The sequence below is a fragment of the Drosophila albomicans genome, chromosome 3, assembly GCF_009650485.2.
Source record: "Drosophila albomicans strain 15112-1751.03 chromosome 3, ASM965048v2, whole genome shotgun sequence".
Lineage (NCBI taxonomy): Eukaryota > Metazoa > Arthropoda > Insecta > Diptera > Drosophilidae > Drosophila > Drosophila albomicans.
The window spans coordinates 19655225-19672090 of NC_047629.2; the positions used below are offsets into that span (position 1 = coordinate 19655225).

At 40.7% G+C, this 16866-nt stretch overlaps 4 protein-coding genes across 6 annotated transcripts; 3 read left to right on the forward strand and 1 right to left on the reverse strand.

The window, feature by feature from the left end:
- Positions 1-132: 132 nt before the first annotated feature.
- LOC127565742 (zinc finger BED domain-containing protein 4-like) lies at positions 133-1452 on the forward strand. The gene is made up of 3 exons (XM_052005870.1): positions 133-229; positions 784-1373; positions 1447-1452. The coding sequence occupies exons 1-3, from the start codon at positions 199-201 to the stop codon at positions 1450-1452; spliced, it is 627 nt and encodes a 208-aa protein (XP_051861830.1). The 5' UTR covers positions 133-198.
- On the forward strand, positions 1404-2720 carry LOC117568962 (zinc finger BED domain-containing protein 4-like). Its single transcript, XM_052006179.1, has 2 exons — positions 1404-2369; positions 2430-2720. The coding sequence occupies exons 1-2, from the start codon at positions 1509-1511 to the stop codon at positions 2622-2624; spliced, it is 1056 nt and encodes a 351-aa protein (XP_051862139.1). The 5' UTR covers positions 1404-1508; the 3' UTR covers positions 2625-2720.
- Positions 2721-2936: 216 nt separating this feature from the next.
- On the forward strand, positions 2937-4071 carry LOC117568974 (proteasome subunit beta type-7). The gene is made up of 3 exons (XM_034249934.2): positions 2937-3099; positions 3158-3337; positions 3411-4071. Exons 1-3 carry the CDS (start codon positions 3038-3040, stop codon positions 3985-3987), a joined length of 819 nt encoding a protein of 272 aa, XP_034105825.1. The 5' UTR covers positions 2937-3037; the 3' UTR covers positions 3988-4071.
- LOC117568973 (reversion-inducing cysteine-rich protein with Kazal motifs) lies at positions 3783-16489 on the reverse strand. 3 transcript variants are annotated; one of them, XM_034249932.2, is made up of 8 exons: positions 16357-16489; positions 14662-15157; positions 11162-11217; positions 8682-8799; positions 8414-8625; positions 7416-7578; positions 5772-7349; positions 3783-5228 (listed from the first exon to the last, which is right to left on the reverse strand). In XM_034249932.2, the coding sequence occupies exons 2-8, from the start codon at positions 14957-14959 to the stop codon at positions 4420-4422; spliced, it is 3234 nt and encodes a 1077-aa protein (XP_034105823.1). In that variant the 5' UTR covers positions 14960-15157; positions 16357-16489; the 3' UTR covers positions 3783-4419. The 3 variants fall into 3 exon arrangements, with proteins under 3 accessions (XP_034105823.1, XP_034105822.1, XP_034105821.1); XM_034249931.2 differs by having other exon boundaries at positions 16324-16489; XM_034249930.2 differs by having other exon boundaries at positions 16238-16489.
- Positions 16490-16866: the final 377 nt, after the last annotated feature.

A 16866-nucleotide genomic window follows, 5' to 3' on the forward strand; every position in this document is an offset into this window, starting at 1 on the left:
ACTAAGGAGATATATCGATGTTTGTTTTCAACATCGATATGAAGCCGAAGCTTTTCTCCATTTCACAGTTGAATTCGTGAAGTGGCTGTTGGTTGTGCTGCAATAATTTGAAAACTAATTATTATATTGTGTGTTTTGTCTTGTAGACGTGTAGAGTTAGTTTGGTTGTGGGTGATTGAGTACCCGAGAGAAAGAAAGATGGATAAATTCCAGCAAGTTTCAGTTTCTGGTGAGTCTTTTTTAGTTATGATACTTTTCTAATTGTGCATTACATATAAATTACATATATTAGTTGCAGAATTGAGTTTATTCTATTAGAACCTAGATATTATATTCAAAATAGGAACTACAATATTCAATCTTCGTTATACAGTGAAAACTCGGACACATCATTAGGTGCTCGGCAACAAGTGTCCGGCTAAGAGAATTCACAGTATTACGTTGTATTATTAGATGAGTAGCTTTAAAGCATTGCATTACTTTTATGAGTAACAAACAATTCAAACTTAAATAAGTAAGCAATTTTGCATCAGTAGTTAAATTAAATATTGCATACGATAATATTCCAAGAAGAGGTTTTTTCTTGATAGATGATTAATAAGTGTGGTGCATTCAGACCACAGCTCAAGTGGTAGGACCATATTTTTTCATTCACAAACACTTTTAGATATTTCCGTAATTTCCTGATTTATCTATAATTACATTACTATTATTATATTATTATTAATTTATTATATTTTATTTTCTGTGTTTTGTAAATACGTACATATGGTACATATGTAGATAGTGAAACTGATTCCAATAGTATTTGTAAGCTTGATGAGCAAAACAAAGTTGAAAGTTCGGATATTTGGGATCATTTTGAACGATTAAATGAAGTACTAGCGAAATGTAAGACATGTCGCCAATATTATAAAATAATTGGAACCACCAGGAATCTGTTTAGTCATGTGAGACGGGCGCATCCAACATTATTGAGAGCACCCGATTTAATCGCTAAAGTCCAATCATTTATTGTTGCTAAAAGGCCATTTGAGAGTTACACACAGAATGAACAACGTAAAATTAAGTTGGATAGTGCCCTAATTCGAATGATCGCCACGGACCTGAAGCCGTTCCGTATTGTTGAAGATCTTGGGTTTCAATATTTTGTGCATTGCTTAGATCCGCAGTACATTCTGCCATCTGGATACACATTAAAAAATGTACTACTTAAAAATATATTTGAAGAAATACGTCTAAAGCTAAGAATGATTCTTAAGAAGATTGCTTACTGCGCTGTTGCAATTGATCGCTGGACATCTCTTGTCAATGACCAATACTTGACCATCACTTGTCACTTCGTTACTTCAAATCTTGAGATAAAGTCAGTGGTGCTGTCCACTCACAATCTTTTAAAGGACACTAGAGACACAAGTGTCAATATTGAAATAACATTGCTTGAAGCTTTAACTTATTGGGATATTTTGGGAAAAACGGTATGTTTTGTGATTGAAAATGATGATTCGATGATAAGGGCTTGCGAGTCCCTAAAAAAACCGCACTTGCGCTGTTTCGATGATACTTTAAGTTTGATAGTCCAAGACGCTCTGTCGGAAGATCGTATAAAGGATATTTTGGCGAAAAGCAATCGAATTGTAACTTTTTTCAAGAGCAGCTCCACTGCTTATGCCAAATTGAAACTTGCTCAAGGAACTGAACCCATCAATCTTAAAAAAGAAATGCCTACTCGTTGGAATAGTTGTTTTCAAATGATATCTCGGATACTTGAAATCAAAGGTGTGGTTTCTGAAATTCTTCTCTCTATAAAAGGAGCACCATCTCCTCTCTGTGCAGAAGAAGTTTCTACTCTAATGGACTTAAAGGAATTGCTTGAGCCCTTCGATTCAGCAACAAACCTAGCATCAGCAAATAATATGGTTACTATATCACATATAATTCCTGCAACGCAAGATATATATCGCCGCTTAGCGAATATGAATACTAGCTTGCGCACAAAGGAAGGTCAAAATATTTGCTTGCGACTCATAAGTGAAGTATCTCATCGACTCTTTCCCTACGAAGGACATACCGCTGCTAGAATTGCAACTTTGTTGGACCCACGATTCAAAAAGGAGGGATTTCGAAACAACTACGCTGCAGAGCAAGCTGTTTTAGCTTTGGAGAATCAAGTCGCTACAACTTTGCATACTTGTAAGCAATACTCCGATGAGAAGACTCACGACCAGCGGTATACAATGTATTCATTCATGAAAGAAAAACACACTAAAGAAGTTGAACGTTCAAAAATGGATGCTGTAGTTCCTATTCAACAGTATTTCGAAGCGGAACATGCTCAAGAAAATCTCTGCCCTTTGGAGTTCTGGAAGGTCTGCTGGTGTCTTATCTAGTTATCCATTATTTATACATTTATTTTCGTTTTATTTCAGGCACAGACTAGTCAGTGGGAGCCAATGCTGAAGTGTACATTCAAATATTTGTGCATCCCAGCAAGCTCAACGGATTCTGAAAGAATGTTCTGCAAAATGGGCGACATCAATTCCGACAGACGGGCGATCTTAAAACCACAAAGTATTGATATGCTGTTGTTCGTACGCAAAAATCAATGGGTGTTAGACACGTAAAGTAAAAAATATCACAAATTAAAGCAAATACAAACTATGTAATTTTCTGTAAACCAAGAATATGTTAATGATTTCGCAAAGCTAAAAATAATATATATTTTAATCCATTATTATATAATAACTAAATATATTATTTGCATGTATTAGTATTGTTTTATTTATTTCCATTATATTATTTTTAAATTTAATAAAATAAAGATGTAAATCATTAGTTTCATAACGCCCTTAACAACACTAAATTTTCCCAATGTCATTCACACACTACACTAACACACTCGATATACGATTATCGAAACACAAACACAAGTCGGCATTGCCTGATGTTATCGATAAAGATTCAACAATTTCTGCCCGTCATTCGCATTGTCATTCCGCTAAAGTTTTTTGCTGCAGCATTTTTTAAATAAATAATAATGTATTTGGATAGTGCTCGTGACGTGCCCCCAGCAGGCTTCAACTTCGACAATTGTCGTCGGTAAGAATGTATATGCTCCAATAATTTGCGCGTATTAATGTTTATTTTTAATTTGCAGCAACGCCGCCTTGTTGCAGGGAGGCTTCAAGCCGCCGACAACCACAAAAACTGGTACAACTATTGTTGGTATTGTTTATAAGGATGGTGTTATCCTAGGTGCGGATACCCGTGCCACCGAGGGACCCATTGTATCCGACAAAAACTGCGCCAAGATTCATTATCTGGCCGACAACATTTAGTGAGTGCAAAATGTCAAGAGCTCAATTCATGTTTATTAATTATTCGTATTATTCCCTACTGCACTCCTTTAGCTGTTGTGGTGCTGGCACTGCTGCTGATACTGAAACGACCACGGATTTAATTTCATCGCTGCTGGAGCTGCATCGTCTCAACACAGAGCGCCAAGTGCCCGTTGTGGCCGCCAACAACATGCTGAAGCAAATGTTGTTCCGCTATCAGGGACACATTAGCGCTGCTCTAGTCTTGGGCGGAGTTGACAAGTTTGGCGCACACATCTATTGCATTCATCCCCATGGCAGTGCTGACAAATTGCCATACGCCACCATGGGCTCAGGCTCTTTGGCTGCTATGGCTGTGTTTGAAAGTCGCTGGAAACCCGATCTAACCGAGGAGGAGGGCAAATTGCTGGTGCGTGATGCTATTGCTTCGGGTATTTTCAACGATTTGGGCTCTGGTTCCAATGTGGATTTGTGCGTCATACGCAAGGATAGCACCGAGTATCTGCGCAACTATGAATTGGCCAACAAGAAGGGCGAACGTCAGCTCAATTACAGTTTCAAGAAGGGCAGCACACCGTTGTTGCACACCACCATCAAGGACTTGCAGATCACCGAGCGTGTGCACGCTGTGCCTATGGAGATGTCTTAACTTGGGCTGGCTTAGATTTAAAATATACACAAATGGAAATGCATCGTCATAGATTATGCTGAGGTTCAATAAACAATAAAACACACGATTCAATGAATGTTTCTGATTAATTACGACAACCAGAGGTTGTTGTTGCATATAACAAGTTAACTTTAGTATTAAGAGAGATTACATTAGACTAGCTGTAAAGATATGGAGACGCTGCTTTGGTTGGTACAATTCAAACTTATCTGGATTTACACACTAACTAATTTTGCTGTTTAACTTAGTGCTTAGTTTATCTTAGCTAATATCACATCTTACAAAGGGTCAATCCCGACCTGTTGAAGGCACACAGGAGTTGCTTCCACTAAACCACTAATTATTTGGCACCAAGAATTCACTTGATCTCTAAAAGCCGCACTCACATCCAGCCGGCCTAAGCTACAAATCTTAAATAATACATGCTCTTTTCAAAGAGAAGAAGGCCAACACGAGCAGTCCAAAGAGTAAAGGAGCGTAACCATAAGCTGGGACTGTTGCTGCAGCATTTGGCGTAGATTCCAGCATATGGGATACTATCAAGCTGGACAGCGCCAAATTGGTTGTAATACGCGGCGACTGCGAACTGATTAATGTGGAAATCTTTTCCGCTTCCGCCTCACACGCCTTCACCTGCAGTCCAGTTGGCTGCCCGCGTGGCACGAGAGCCACAAAGATGCCCACCTCCATGCTGAGAAAGCCGGTCAACTGGCACTCGCTGACCTGCACCAGATGATCCAGCTGCTGGAGGATGCCACGCAAAGTCAACAGCGAAGTGCGCTCTCCACGCAGCGCATAGTAAGCTCTGTCCAACTGCTTGCGGGAGTAGATGATGCGAAAGGCGCCGCCACCACAAATGGGACAACAGGCACCTGGTGGCACAATATTACGACAATATGGTGAGACTGGTGACGGGCATTTGACAGTCTTGCAGCGACTTCCCATGTCGCTGGCCAGCAGTCCAACCTCGCGACAACGTCCAATGTAGTCCACAAGCACATAGTCTGCCCAGGCAGCGTGGCGACTGCGATAGGTGACCCCATTGATGCCACAGACTGGTGTTGATTCAGCCTCCAGATCATGTCCAGGTCGACAGGCGCCCCAATACGCCAGCTGAGCATTGTTGCGCAGCAGCGAGCAGGCATTCGGATGAGTCTTGCCCTGCTTATCGCACACCTCATCCGCCAGATCTGTGCCACAGTGGGGCGACGACACATTCACTGGAATTAAGAGAAGAGCAGTTTAATACATAATGAAGATTGTTCTATGGGAAAAATTTAATATTTGGGGTTGGTGTAAAATGAATATACCCAAAATCATTATTTCTTATTGTAGCTTAAAGTTCATGACTTTTTGCAACGTTTTTAAATCACTCAATATTCATACTTTAGAGTGTTAAAGTTCAACCATATTTATAAATAAAACCGAAAATTCTCAAAAATAATAATTAAAATTTAAAGCTGCATTCTTTTTTGGTCTTCTTCAATGACTACAGATACCAAAACCGAATTTAATATATTTTAGAAGAAAATTAAAAAAAATAAATAATATTTTCATTGAAAATAAAAAATCTTTGCACTGCAATAAAATAATAAAATGTCTAGTGATAAGTAATAAATATTTGTAAGCATACAAAAATAAAATCAAAATATTGAACAATAGAAAAAAGAAAACTTTTTTAATATAAGCATTTAAAAATAAAATATGATCATTGATCCATAATCGAAATACAACTTATAGTAATAAGCTATTTAACTACTTACCACAGATGTACTGCGCACAGGGTCGCTGCATGCTGGAGAGACACACCTGACGCCGCTCCAGGCACTGACTGCCCGCCGGACAACTGTGAGCGCCAGTGCTGCAGGCATTACGTGCATTGCAGGCGCCATAGACAAAACTGGAGTCCTGCAAACCCAAACACTTGGCCACGCAGGCCGATGGATAAGTGTTGCCATTGGCGCCGCAAACGGGCACAAAGTGTGCGGCACAGTTGCAGGGCAGACTGGTGTAGCCAGCATCCACGTAGTCGGGTAGCCGGCATTGTTGCTTGGTGCAGGTGATCTCGCCGGCAAAGCAGCTGCACTGATTGCACTCCAGATAGAACGAGGAGCCATGTCGAAAGCTTCGCTCCCGCGGCAGATTGCAGTGAGCATGCATGTAGCTGGGCAGCGGCTGGCACTGAGCAATGCTGCCATGCAGACCACAGCGGCACACCTCATGCTCTGCTGTGAGCAGCTGATCGCTAGCCAGCACCAAGCCCCGACTGACACTCGTCTTGCCCACGCGCACAAAGGCGCCAAAAGGCACGAGTAGAGTGGATGCTTGGCCAAGACTGCAGCCAGGTATGCAGGCGTAGCCCTGGCTGCCACTGCGCTGGAGCACACACACCTCGCTGGCATTGCAGGGCTTGGCAGCACAGGGCGACGTTAGGCCATCACCTTGGGGGTCCATCTCCTTGCTGACTTCGCTGGGCTTTAGAAATTCACCCAGCGAGATGCAGGGAGTGTGTTCATCGGCTTCTGTTCTGCCCGGCGGCTGCAGACGATCACAGATGGCTTGTGGCCGTTGCGGTTGACGCGTCCAGTCCAGGCACTCATCCAGCAGCTCGGCGCAATCCTCGCGACAGATGCCATTGTACATGCCAACTCTGGTGCAGGGCTGAATCTGCAGTGCACATACCAAAGCCTGCCACTTGTCTGGCGCACAACGTGTGGTGTTCTTAATGAACAACTCCTGGCCGAGAACACGCACAAAGCCGCGCTGTTGCAGCATCAGGAAATCCTCGCGAGCCGCCGCATCATGGGCAGCCGAACAGCTGCGAAACAATTCTGTGGGACGATTGTTGAAGTTGGTGCAGAAACTGAGTCCCTTGCAGCCCAGCTCACAGGGCGCATCAACGCTCTCAATGCAACGCTTCAGATCCAACTCAGTAGGTTGCTCTAAGCATTCCGTTTCGAAGCTCACGCGCGTCTCCCACCAATTATTGGTGAAGATCTCGATGCACAGGCGTCGACACTTGTGACTGCTGGCTTGTTCGCAACACTGACGCTTCGCCGCATCGAAGCCCAGTTTATTGGGCTCCACAGCGCCATCGCCATTGGATGCCAGCTCGTTACGTCGCTGGGATTTCCCACCAGCTGGCACATACAATTTCCCCGTGACGGTGAGAAAACACTGCCAGAAACGCACATGAGGCAACGGTGTGCCGCAGCCTGCCTCGAGACGTCCAATGATCACATCGCTGCGCTCTGCTTTTTGATGCAACTTGGAAGCCTGCAGCACATCCTTGCAGGTGCGGTGACAGCTCTCGTCCTCGCTGTAATCGCAGCAGGGCAAATCTGTGAAAGTAATGAGCAAAAAATTATAAAAAGTCGACTCATTTAATTACTCGTTTATTAGCTCACATTTCTCAGCATCAAGCGGTGGCGTCATGTCAGTGTGGTTGTGTATGCATTGCACCACATCAGAGTTGCGTTCGCCACAAACCACATCCACCAGGTTGCCGCCTGCACTGCTGCTGCCGCTCACTGCGGTCTCATTAGGTGGCTCAAACACTTCACGGCAGGCCTTCAAGTAGAAATCGTTTGAAGTGAGTTAAAATCAGCAAAAATGTATTTCAAATGCAATTTTATTTGCTTTGCTCAAGTGGCATAAGATAAAAGAACGATTTCTTGGAAGATGCTCTATTCTTGAAAATAAATTCATTAGTTTATTTTTCTTTTTTCTTTTCTAAAACTAATATTACTTCAATTATTAGAGTCGACCAAAATGTGAAGTTCATTAACTCAATTTTGGATATTTTAAAATGCAACAGATAAGTAATATATAATATTCTAATAAAAGATAAGCAAACGAAATAATATATTTTAATTAAATCAATACATTTTATATAATCACTTTATAAGATATTTTCATCTGCGAGTCTTCTAGGAAATACTTCCAAAAGACACCTCCGCGACTCTTTCACGAAAGTTGCCCGCGACTCTATTAATCTTCTTAAAGTCTACCCATGTACTGGGTCTATAACAGCCTACTAAAGCAATTTGTGCTATTATGAAGTAGAAGATAGTCACATAAATTAATTCTAATATAGAACAGTATAGTATAGTACAATAATTATACTATAATTAGAATTTTTAAATAAATAAACTCAAAACCTTTAAGTTTACTACTCTTTTTTTGTAAATAGTACAGGGTCAATTACAGACCTTTAATTAAATTTCTTATACTCTAAAATACGATAGCCAGAATAATACATTGCAATTAAATTTAATTTGTATTTTTTACAATTTGTCCATAATAACTTTTTGGCAGCTATATAATATTCAAAATCTTCTACTACCTCTACAAAGGGTCTTTCGCAGTCGATTAAGTAGACTTAGTTTCTTTGTTTAGCACTTACCTGCAAACACTCCGATGTACGCGCCTTTCCACAGCAACTGTCTGCCGCATTGTGATGCTCGAAGCAGTCATAGAGCACCTGTTCATCGCTTCTTCTGCAAACATCGTTGACCTCTTGACTCGCTGCTGCGGTTGCGCAGGCGTTTTTACATTGCGGCAACACGGCTGTTTGACAGCATCGACGTCCTGACCAGGACTTTCCCCTATTGACCGCTAAACATGCACATTATTTGAATGCTCTTAATACCATAAATATGATTGTAACTTACCTTCCAGTGTAATATTCACGCAACTCCAGAAATCCAGTTGATGCAGAGGACACGACTTTCTAAGTTCAGTGCGTGGTTCGTCACGCCCATTGTTGCCATCTAATTGCACGAGGGATAACTGTGGGGGAGGGACATGATAATGGGAGTGGTCAAGTTTAATGAGTGTTTAGTATTTGATGACAATATCGATGACATTTTGATAATATATTTGTTCTAATTGTTGCTCTAACTATGATTAGCCTAGTTATTTATCTTCCCTTTCTTTAGTTTATTTTTTATAAGCATACAATTAGAGGAACGAAGAATGAACCCTTTCAATTTCTTTCAATTTATTTATATTACTGTCTTTATGACTCGATCATGATTAAATTTTGACAATGGAAAGTTGAAGCAAATACAAATATTGTGAAAGTTAAGTTCAAGGGATAATTTTCCATTAAAAAAATTAAAATAAAATTTGTAGTTGTGTAACATACATCTGTTCGTCAACAAATATAAGAGGTTTACTATTCATATAACTCAAATAATAATATTTATTTTTACTATTAATAGCAAGATTTGATGGCCAATAAAAATGTTGAGCTACAAAACTGGCAACTTGAAATATTCGGTGATTATTAATAGATAACATTTATGGGGAATGTTACTACTTCGAGTTTGTTGTTACTCGTAGGTGCATTGTTCAATTCGGCAGTAAAAATATCGTATTTTTTATTGAATTTGAAAGTGCCATTGTCAAAAGATATTCGTCTTGCCGCTGGCAACTCGGTAGCCAAAAAGACGGTTTCAGCAGTTGCAAGTTGCAGACTTGAGATACCCTGCAGCCATTGTGGCTGGTCGTGTATTGTGTGCACTTGGTAGGAGTATTATGTTACATTCGAGAGCTGAGCAGGGGAGAGGGGTGAGAGGTGAGAGGTTCACGAGTGATACGGTGATAGGAACCCGCGTGGATGATCGTAAATAAGCCAAAGAATACTTCAATAACGAAGCAACAAATTGTTCGAGTCGTTTTATCTGCCACAGTAATCTGAGTATGTGTAAGAGTACGACGACGAGTTTTGAGTTTGAGGTCGAGTTAAACGATGTCTATTCAAGATTTCGATCCGTGTTCTTTGCGTTATTCGTTTTTATTTTGTTTCGGGGATCGCAGAGAATTTACATGCAGACACTGGCCAACTTCCTGCAGCGTGTTTTGCTTTTGGTAATGAAGTGTCATGGCACACCCACACAGCAGACACAAAAGACAAGACACAAGACGCAAGACGACGCACTGCCCACCATGCAGCAAGCAGCGATGCAACATGCAGCAACGAGGCAGCATCTGCAAACTGCTTGCTTGCCACTTGTGCGTTGCATCGACTCAACTGCAATCAAGATAGGCGCACTCTAAGCAATTATTGCCGGGCAACGCCTGCTGGCATCTGGGCCACAACACAACGACATAGGCATTTTGTCAATAAAAATAATGAAAATGTGCGGAAATTCCGTTTATCAACTCGCTGCAATCGCGGCTCGACTTTTCACACGTTTTGGGGAGGATTTGTACGGTGTCGTTGGTGTCTCTCGTTTCAATTGGATCTCAACTTTATCTCTCGGATTTCCAGTTAGAGGAGAATAGAGAGACAGAGAGAGATGAGATAAAATAACTGGTTCAGAGAACTGGTATTATCCTGTAGCTGTCATTTTGTCAGTTTCAATTTGAGGCAAGATTTAATGCCTTCATTTGCATTCATAAATGAAAAACTCAGCCCACTTTCTGAAACGAGAAACTGAGCGAACTGTGGTGCTGTGGTGCTGTGTGGCTGCAACTAATTGGTTTTCGAAATTGTTATGATTACAAAGTTAAATGATGTCAGTGATTTGATTGCAAGTCGCAGACAGAGAGAGACTAGACAACGAGCCAGCTTCAGACTCGGATAACTTGGCTGCTTAGTTTGTTGCCAACAAGTATTGGCCAATTGATTTGTGTTCAAGTGCTCAAGTTTCAAATGAATGAAACCTGTTTGAAGTTTATGCTAATTAAGAATGGGTTCTACTTGGTAAATTGCTTGGCTATCTATTTTGGATTTTGGATTTCGATTTGCCTTGCCTAGCCTTGCTTTGGTCACCCCGAACTCTGTTTTTGGGGACAAGGCAACGGAAGTTGCGTTCAAAGGTTCTCCCTCCTCTCGGTCATGCTGTTTCTCTTGAAACCTGTCCGACTGTCATAATATTTTCTTTTATATTTTTTATTGGTTTCTCCCGACGCTCGCTGCATTCACAATCCAACAATTATTATATGGCGCTTGCCTTACAGTTTAGTATGCAGCTCGTTGCGATTGGCATTGAATACCAGGAAGTGTTTGAAAGTAGTAAGTGCTTTATCTTATCAATTTGATCAAACGATCAATCCTGGTTACCCGTGTGTATGTATGTGTGTGCACTTTGTTCATAACGTATTCAATCTTCGTTTCACATCTCCTGCTTGTGTGTCTACTTACGTTCTCGCATGCTGTGCGACAGGAGCCAAAGACTTGATTGCAACATGTGAAGATATCTGCAATGAAAAAGAAGAACATGTTATAAAAATCAGTCAGCTCGAGTTAATGTTAATCGCATTTTGACACCAGTTTCCATTCCAATTCCGAGCTCATTAAAAACGACTGCCACATGTGAGAGGAGACGCCATGTGAGTTGCAACTTCCTCGGAATTCGAATTGCGGGAACTTTTCGCTGATCCCTTGGCCACAATTAGTCTGATTTCAGACTAATCTGCTAGGCAAAAGTCTATAATCACTTTCGCTATGTATGTATGTCTGTATGTGTGACTGATTACTTATTAAGCACTTGCCGTTTAGATGTCTTGTCTCGCATCATTTACAGATTTCTCATTGGGTGTTGAACTTTGGCGTTGCAAGCAGAAAGCAGCGACAAGTCCCAACTTTAGTTGCAGCTAACTGTGCGACATGTGCGACACATGTCTCACCCCAGAAGTGACAGCCAAACAACCGAACAACCGAACAGACAACAAGCAGGCGGCTGACGGCAGAGAGTCAGGAACAGTTTTGCTTGGGGTGGCTTGGGTTCAAAGAGTTTCTTCGTTGAGTGCGTGAAAAATGTCGTTCTGTCACATGCCTCTTTTTGGCTGAATGAGAATCGGGAACGGGATTGGGGAATGGGAACGAAGACGCTCCGACGCAAAGATATATAGTGTGAGGGGCGGACCAGCTGCCCAACTTCCCAAAAACATCAAAAGCACTACTCATTAATTAAGTGTGCAATTGCTGTGGTTCTGTTTTTCTGCGGTTCCCCTTCGTTTTGCCTTTCCACCTTTTCATATAATATTTTCTTTTCGCTTTTTTTTTTGTTTTTTGGCGAGTGCGACAATTTTGTAGTTATGTCTAAATTTAGAGCGTTTACTTTGAAGTCTCATTTCATCAAAATGCTATTTGAAAAATTTATGATATGATCGAATGGTTCGTGAATATTCACAATTTGACAATTTGGTTAGCACAAGAGATACTTCCACTAATTTCAAATGTCTTGTTTTGCTGTTGTTTATTTTTAAAAACAGTCCATGTTATTCTTTTATAGTTGTGCCTGAGTGCGTCGCGTGTGCTATTTTTATAGATTTTTGTTGCAAAGTTACGCAGTCTTTTGCCGCTCTGGCCAATGATCTCAGTGGCTGTCAACACAGTAGCAACAACAGCAGCAGCCGCAGCCTAGGCCTATAAATAAAAGGAAATGTCTCAATAACAGCTAATTTGCCCAAGTCCCTGTCACTCATAGCTAGTCAACTAATAGCTACGACTAAGCAGCTTGCTGGCAAAAATCAATTAGCCACGATCTATAGTTGGCCATTGACCGAACTGACTGGAAATTGCAAATGCAAAGCAGGTGGAGCTGCTCCCTGACGCATTACCACCAAAGGAGGCACATTTCTATGCTGCATTCATAATAAAAATATTTATTTTTATTAATATTATTGCCAAGGCAGTGGTAATAAAAGTGAATAGCTTGTTTATCACGGCACTATTGAGCAGTTAATTAGTATGCAAAGCATTTCAAATGCTTGTCGCCGATCAATTGAATGCCGACATGCCGATCAGTTCGTTGGCATGCGTGGGGCATCATCGACCCCAAGTCGATGTCGATGTCGATGTAGAAGCCAAAGCCCAAGCGCAAGCCCAAGGCGCGTCTTTGCATTCCCTTTTTGCAACGGCGACAAACAAGTTGGAGAATGAAAGTTGAGTGTGCTCGACTGTGAAATACCCAGAACTAAAAATGTTTCATTTTATTTAATGTTGAGCACTCTTATTAAAGTAGGATTAAATGGAAATCAGCATGGCAAGGTAATTCTGTCAAAAAATGTAATTTTATTTGCATATTTTGTTATTAAGTGAAGTATCTGTACAGCATATACTATAAGAGTACCTTAACAACACAGGGGTAAAAATTGAAAATAAACCAAACCTCAATAGTCGAAATTTCATTTTAATAATTCTCAACTAAAATTGCACAAGGAACTCAATATTTGTCTTACTAAATCAAGCAACCGTATGTAAATAACATAATCTCATATCAAGGGGTTTAATCCAAGCGTTTTTTAGTATTGACTATAATATTGTAAATAATGCATAATTAAACTCAACTAAAAATCTACCGTTTTTAGTTGAGCTTCTATTGCTAAACTCTGTTTATATATAAATTATATGTCATAAGCTTTAATAAATGTATAATTAAAGAAAAAAACCACAATAAATAATATGCTATGGTAACCCAATTTAAACTAAATATCCAAGGGGCATATTAATTAAAAATAATTGTTGAGTTTGTTCTTAATATCTTAATAGCCAAAGTAAAGTTGTTCCCACTAAACGCTGATATTCAACCTATGATACCCATAGATATAATTTGTAGTATCTTGTTAATTCAGACTTGTGAGATAGATAGAAGAATAAGATTTATTTATAGTAAGTTTCAGTGGCTAAGTAACAAACGGACAGACTAAAAGACAGTTTTTTCAATAGATATTTCTTCACATATCTTTCAATCCTCACTTTCTTGGCCACTAGTTAATAACACCCTCTTTAAGCTACCGAGTATAGCAACTACGACGACGCCAATCAGTTGGGCAATCGCAGTAGTGACAACTGCGAGTACGAATATGTGCATCCCATAAAATTTCATTGGATTTCATTGGAACACACATCTAACACATTTATCACACACTCGCCATAATTCACTCACTCGCGCGAATTAAGCGTTGGCGTTGGCGTTTGTGTCAGTGTCCATGTTGGTGTCACTGTTTGTTGAATTGCCTGTTTGTGTTGGTGTTGGTCAGGCTCCGCTTAAAGCTGAGAAAGGGAATGCGAGTGGAGATGAAGATGAAGAAGAGGCGTGAATGCAGAATATACATATACATTTTTAACACAGTTTCAATTTAGATTCATGCACACAGATACACAGATGTATAGCTACAGTTACAGTTACAGATGCAGATATACATATGCATAATCGTATGTAGACACGCACTCGCTGTGCTTGTATCATCTCTGTCCATTTGCTCATCATCAGGCACTTTCAATTAAAACATTTCATTCCCGGCTTGCACTTTGATTAAGTGAGCCAGCGGATGGGCAGCACATTAAGTGGCAAGCAAGTAGAGTATTCTTTCGCCTCGTCTCGCCTCATCTCATCTTCACTCACATTCACATATGTGTTTTATTAATCAATTGCCGAAAAATGGCTTAATTGCGCGACACTCGCCAGCTTCTTAGATGTTTCCATATCAATCACTCAGTAGTGAACATTGTTTATAGCAGCGCAAAGATTGTTTACATATGTGGCTGAGCAACAAGTGCGCTCTGGTCATGACTCAGTGCGTCAAACACTTGCTGATATACAAATATGTTGTCGCGTTTGAAGTTCCGATCGGTCCGTCTGTCTGTCTGACTGTCCGGCTAAAAGGTCAGCGCTGATAAGGCTTTGCTACACTTACCATGGGGCGGACTATTCGCTGTTACGGATTCAAAGGCCTGCATTGAATGATCGCTGACATCGCTGGCATCCTCATTTGGATCGATCCAATCGTAATCCTCCTCCTCGCTGTACGTTATGGGTCGACTGTGTTTGCTGTGCTTTGGCTCCGATGCACTGGCGCCATTGCTGCGCCTATGGGCGTGGCTGGCATGACCTTTGCCCCTGCCATTGCCACTGTGATTCGTCGTCTCCTTGTCCCAACGCACGGCGCCCGCAATAAGTGCTGAGCTGATTAGCAGCAGCAGCGAGTACCGCATTATTATGCACTCTCACTGATAAACAGTTTATCGCGTTAAGGGAAATCAGCGGAGTCAGAGGCAAAACATAATTGATGTCCTCGAGCGGACGTTGACATTTAATCGTCAAGCGATTTGCGTAATTGTTTTTTCGATTTTTGCAGCACTTATTAATCGATAAACGATATTTTGCATTTAATAACGTCCGATAAAAGCTTTCTGTGAATGAAAGTAAATGGCTTAGCAAGTGGACATTCCCTTTTGGCGTCGAGATCAGCAGCAGTGAGTTTCCCCCCAAAAACCCGCTTCCTCATCCCGCGCCTGTCACACACTAATTAAGCCAATTGACCTCGCGCGCTCGTTCCAAGTGTTGAGGAATAAAATAAAATCGGAGCACAATGTAGCTACTGTGTCGCCGGCATTCACATTTTAACCAAAAGTAAAAAAATAAAACTTGTATAGTATATACAGAAAAATATAAATAAATAATCTTGTATGAAAACAGCAGTGGTCGCTATTAAAGCGACTGACAAGCTGACAAAATGACATACTTGTGTATATATGTATGTGTGTGTGTGTGTGTGTGGCGCACACTAATGATGAGAGACTAGTACTTCAGTAGAGTGTGTGTGTGTGTGTGTGTGTGTCAAAGTGCATAGCTAAGCGCAAGGAAAGAGCTAGCGGACTCACGCTTTGATGTTCTTCTAATTGCATATTTTACGGCGCAATGGAGCCGCCCACTTACCAACACACACACACACACAAGAACACATAGAGTGAAGCACACACACACTTATACAGTTGCACATGCATTTCATCCTGTAAAAGGGTTCGCCCCACTGTCACACAAACGTCGTGCAAATGTCGGTGTGCTTGTTGTGTGTGTAAGTGGAGCTATTTGTTGTGAGCCAGCAGCACACAAAGGCGACGAGATGACGATGATGAGTTTGTGGCATTGCCTGAGAGCGCCAAAGTCAGAAGACAAAAGGGAAACGCTCCAAAACTAGACAAATATTAACTCATATGCCAGCATTCAGGCAACTGAATGTGCACATGCATGTGGAATGGGAGAGCGAGAGTTACTCTCTCAGACAGACTGACTGACAGGCTGACTGGCTGCTTATCATTGTCACTGGCTTAGTTACAAGTACTTCACTGCTATCCGGCTAACACAATGGCCACAAAGGAATTGCCACTGCAAAAATGAAAGCATTTTCCGTAAGCTTCTCCGCCAGTCAAATGGCGGCACTTCGACATCAAACACAACAATCATAAAAACACTTGGAGCATAGCATTTACTTCATTCGACGCCTCACACTGATGATCTCCTATGGATTTGTTTATTGCAATTAGTGCTTAACACTTTCGTTTATTTATTTATTTACTTAGTTTGGGCTTTTTTTATGAAATAAACGCACATCACTTGGCCGCAAGTTAACGTAAGTAGACGTTTTATCCGTTAATCTTCATTTTCAATTTTAAAACACAAGCGCAGAGAGAAAGACCGAAGAGCGAAGAGCACGCAAAACACTCGCGAGCGCACTGGCTGACAGTCGCCGACTGAATGAATTGGCTCTTCAGCTTCATGTGCATGCCAAGGCAGCCGACGAATGAATAGTCTCTGCACAGTGGTGCGAGAATTGACAAAACTGAAGGCATAAAATTATTCGAAGCGCGTGCCTGCCATACAACTAAGACAAATTATTAAATACTAACTAAAAAAAATTAATATCAAATTATATATATTCAACACTTTTTATTCTTTTTTATATATTCTGTAACAATAAAGAAATAAATACATGTATGTGATTGTTATGTGTTTGATTAAGAAAGATATACGTGTGTGCCCTAATGCATTATTAAATTAATATAATATTTATTAATTTTAATATATATATAATATGATTAATAATCAGCTTTTAATAAAT

Coding starts and splice junctions, on each gene's coding strand:
- LOC127565742 (XM_052005870.1), top strand. CDS start 199: ATGGATAAATTCCAGCAAGTTTCAGTTTCTG. Junction 230..783: donor CCAGCAAGTTTCAGTTTCTG/GTGAGTCTTTTT, acceptor GTACATATGTAG/ATAGTGAAACTGATTCCAAT.
- LOC117568962 (XM_052006179.1), top strand. CDS start 1,509: ATGATAAGGGCTTGCGAGTCCCTAAAAAAACCGCACTTGCGCTGTTTC. Junction 2,370..2,429: donor GCCCTTTGGAGTTCTGGAAG/GTCTGCTGGTGT, acceptor GTTTTATTTCAG/GCACAGACTAGTCAGTGGGA.
- LOC117568974 (XM_034249934.2), top strand. CDS start 3,038: ATGTATTTGGATAGTGCTCGTGACGTGCCCCCAGCAGGCTTCAACTTC. Junction 3,100..3,157: donor AACTTCGACAATTGTCGTCG/GTAAGAATGTAT, acceptor TTTAATTTGCAG/CAACGCCGCCTTGTTGCAGG. Junction 3,338..3,410: donor TATCTGGCCGACAACATTTA/GTGAGTGCAAAA, acceptor GCACTCCTTTAG/CTGTTGTGGTGCTGGCACTG.
- LOC117568973 (XM_034249932.2), bottom strand. CDS start 14,959: ATGCGGTACTCGCTGCTGCTGCTAATCAGCTCAGCACTTATTGCGGGC. Junction 11,218..14,661: donor AGCGAATAGTCCGCCCCATG/GTAAGTGTAGCA, acceptor TTTTCATTGCAG/ATATCTTCACATGTTGCAAT. Junction 8,800..11,161: donor GTCGCACAGCATGCGAGAAC/GTAAGTAGACAC, acceptor CCTCCCCCACAG/TTATCCCTCGTGCAATTAGA.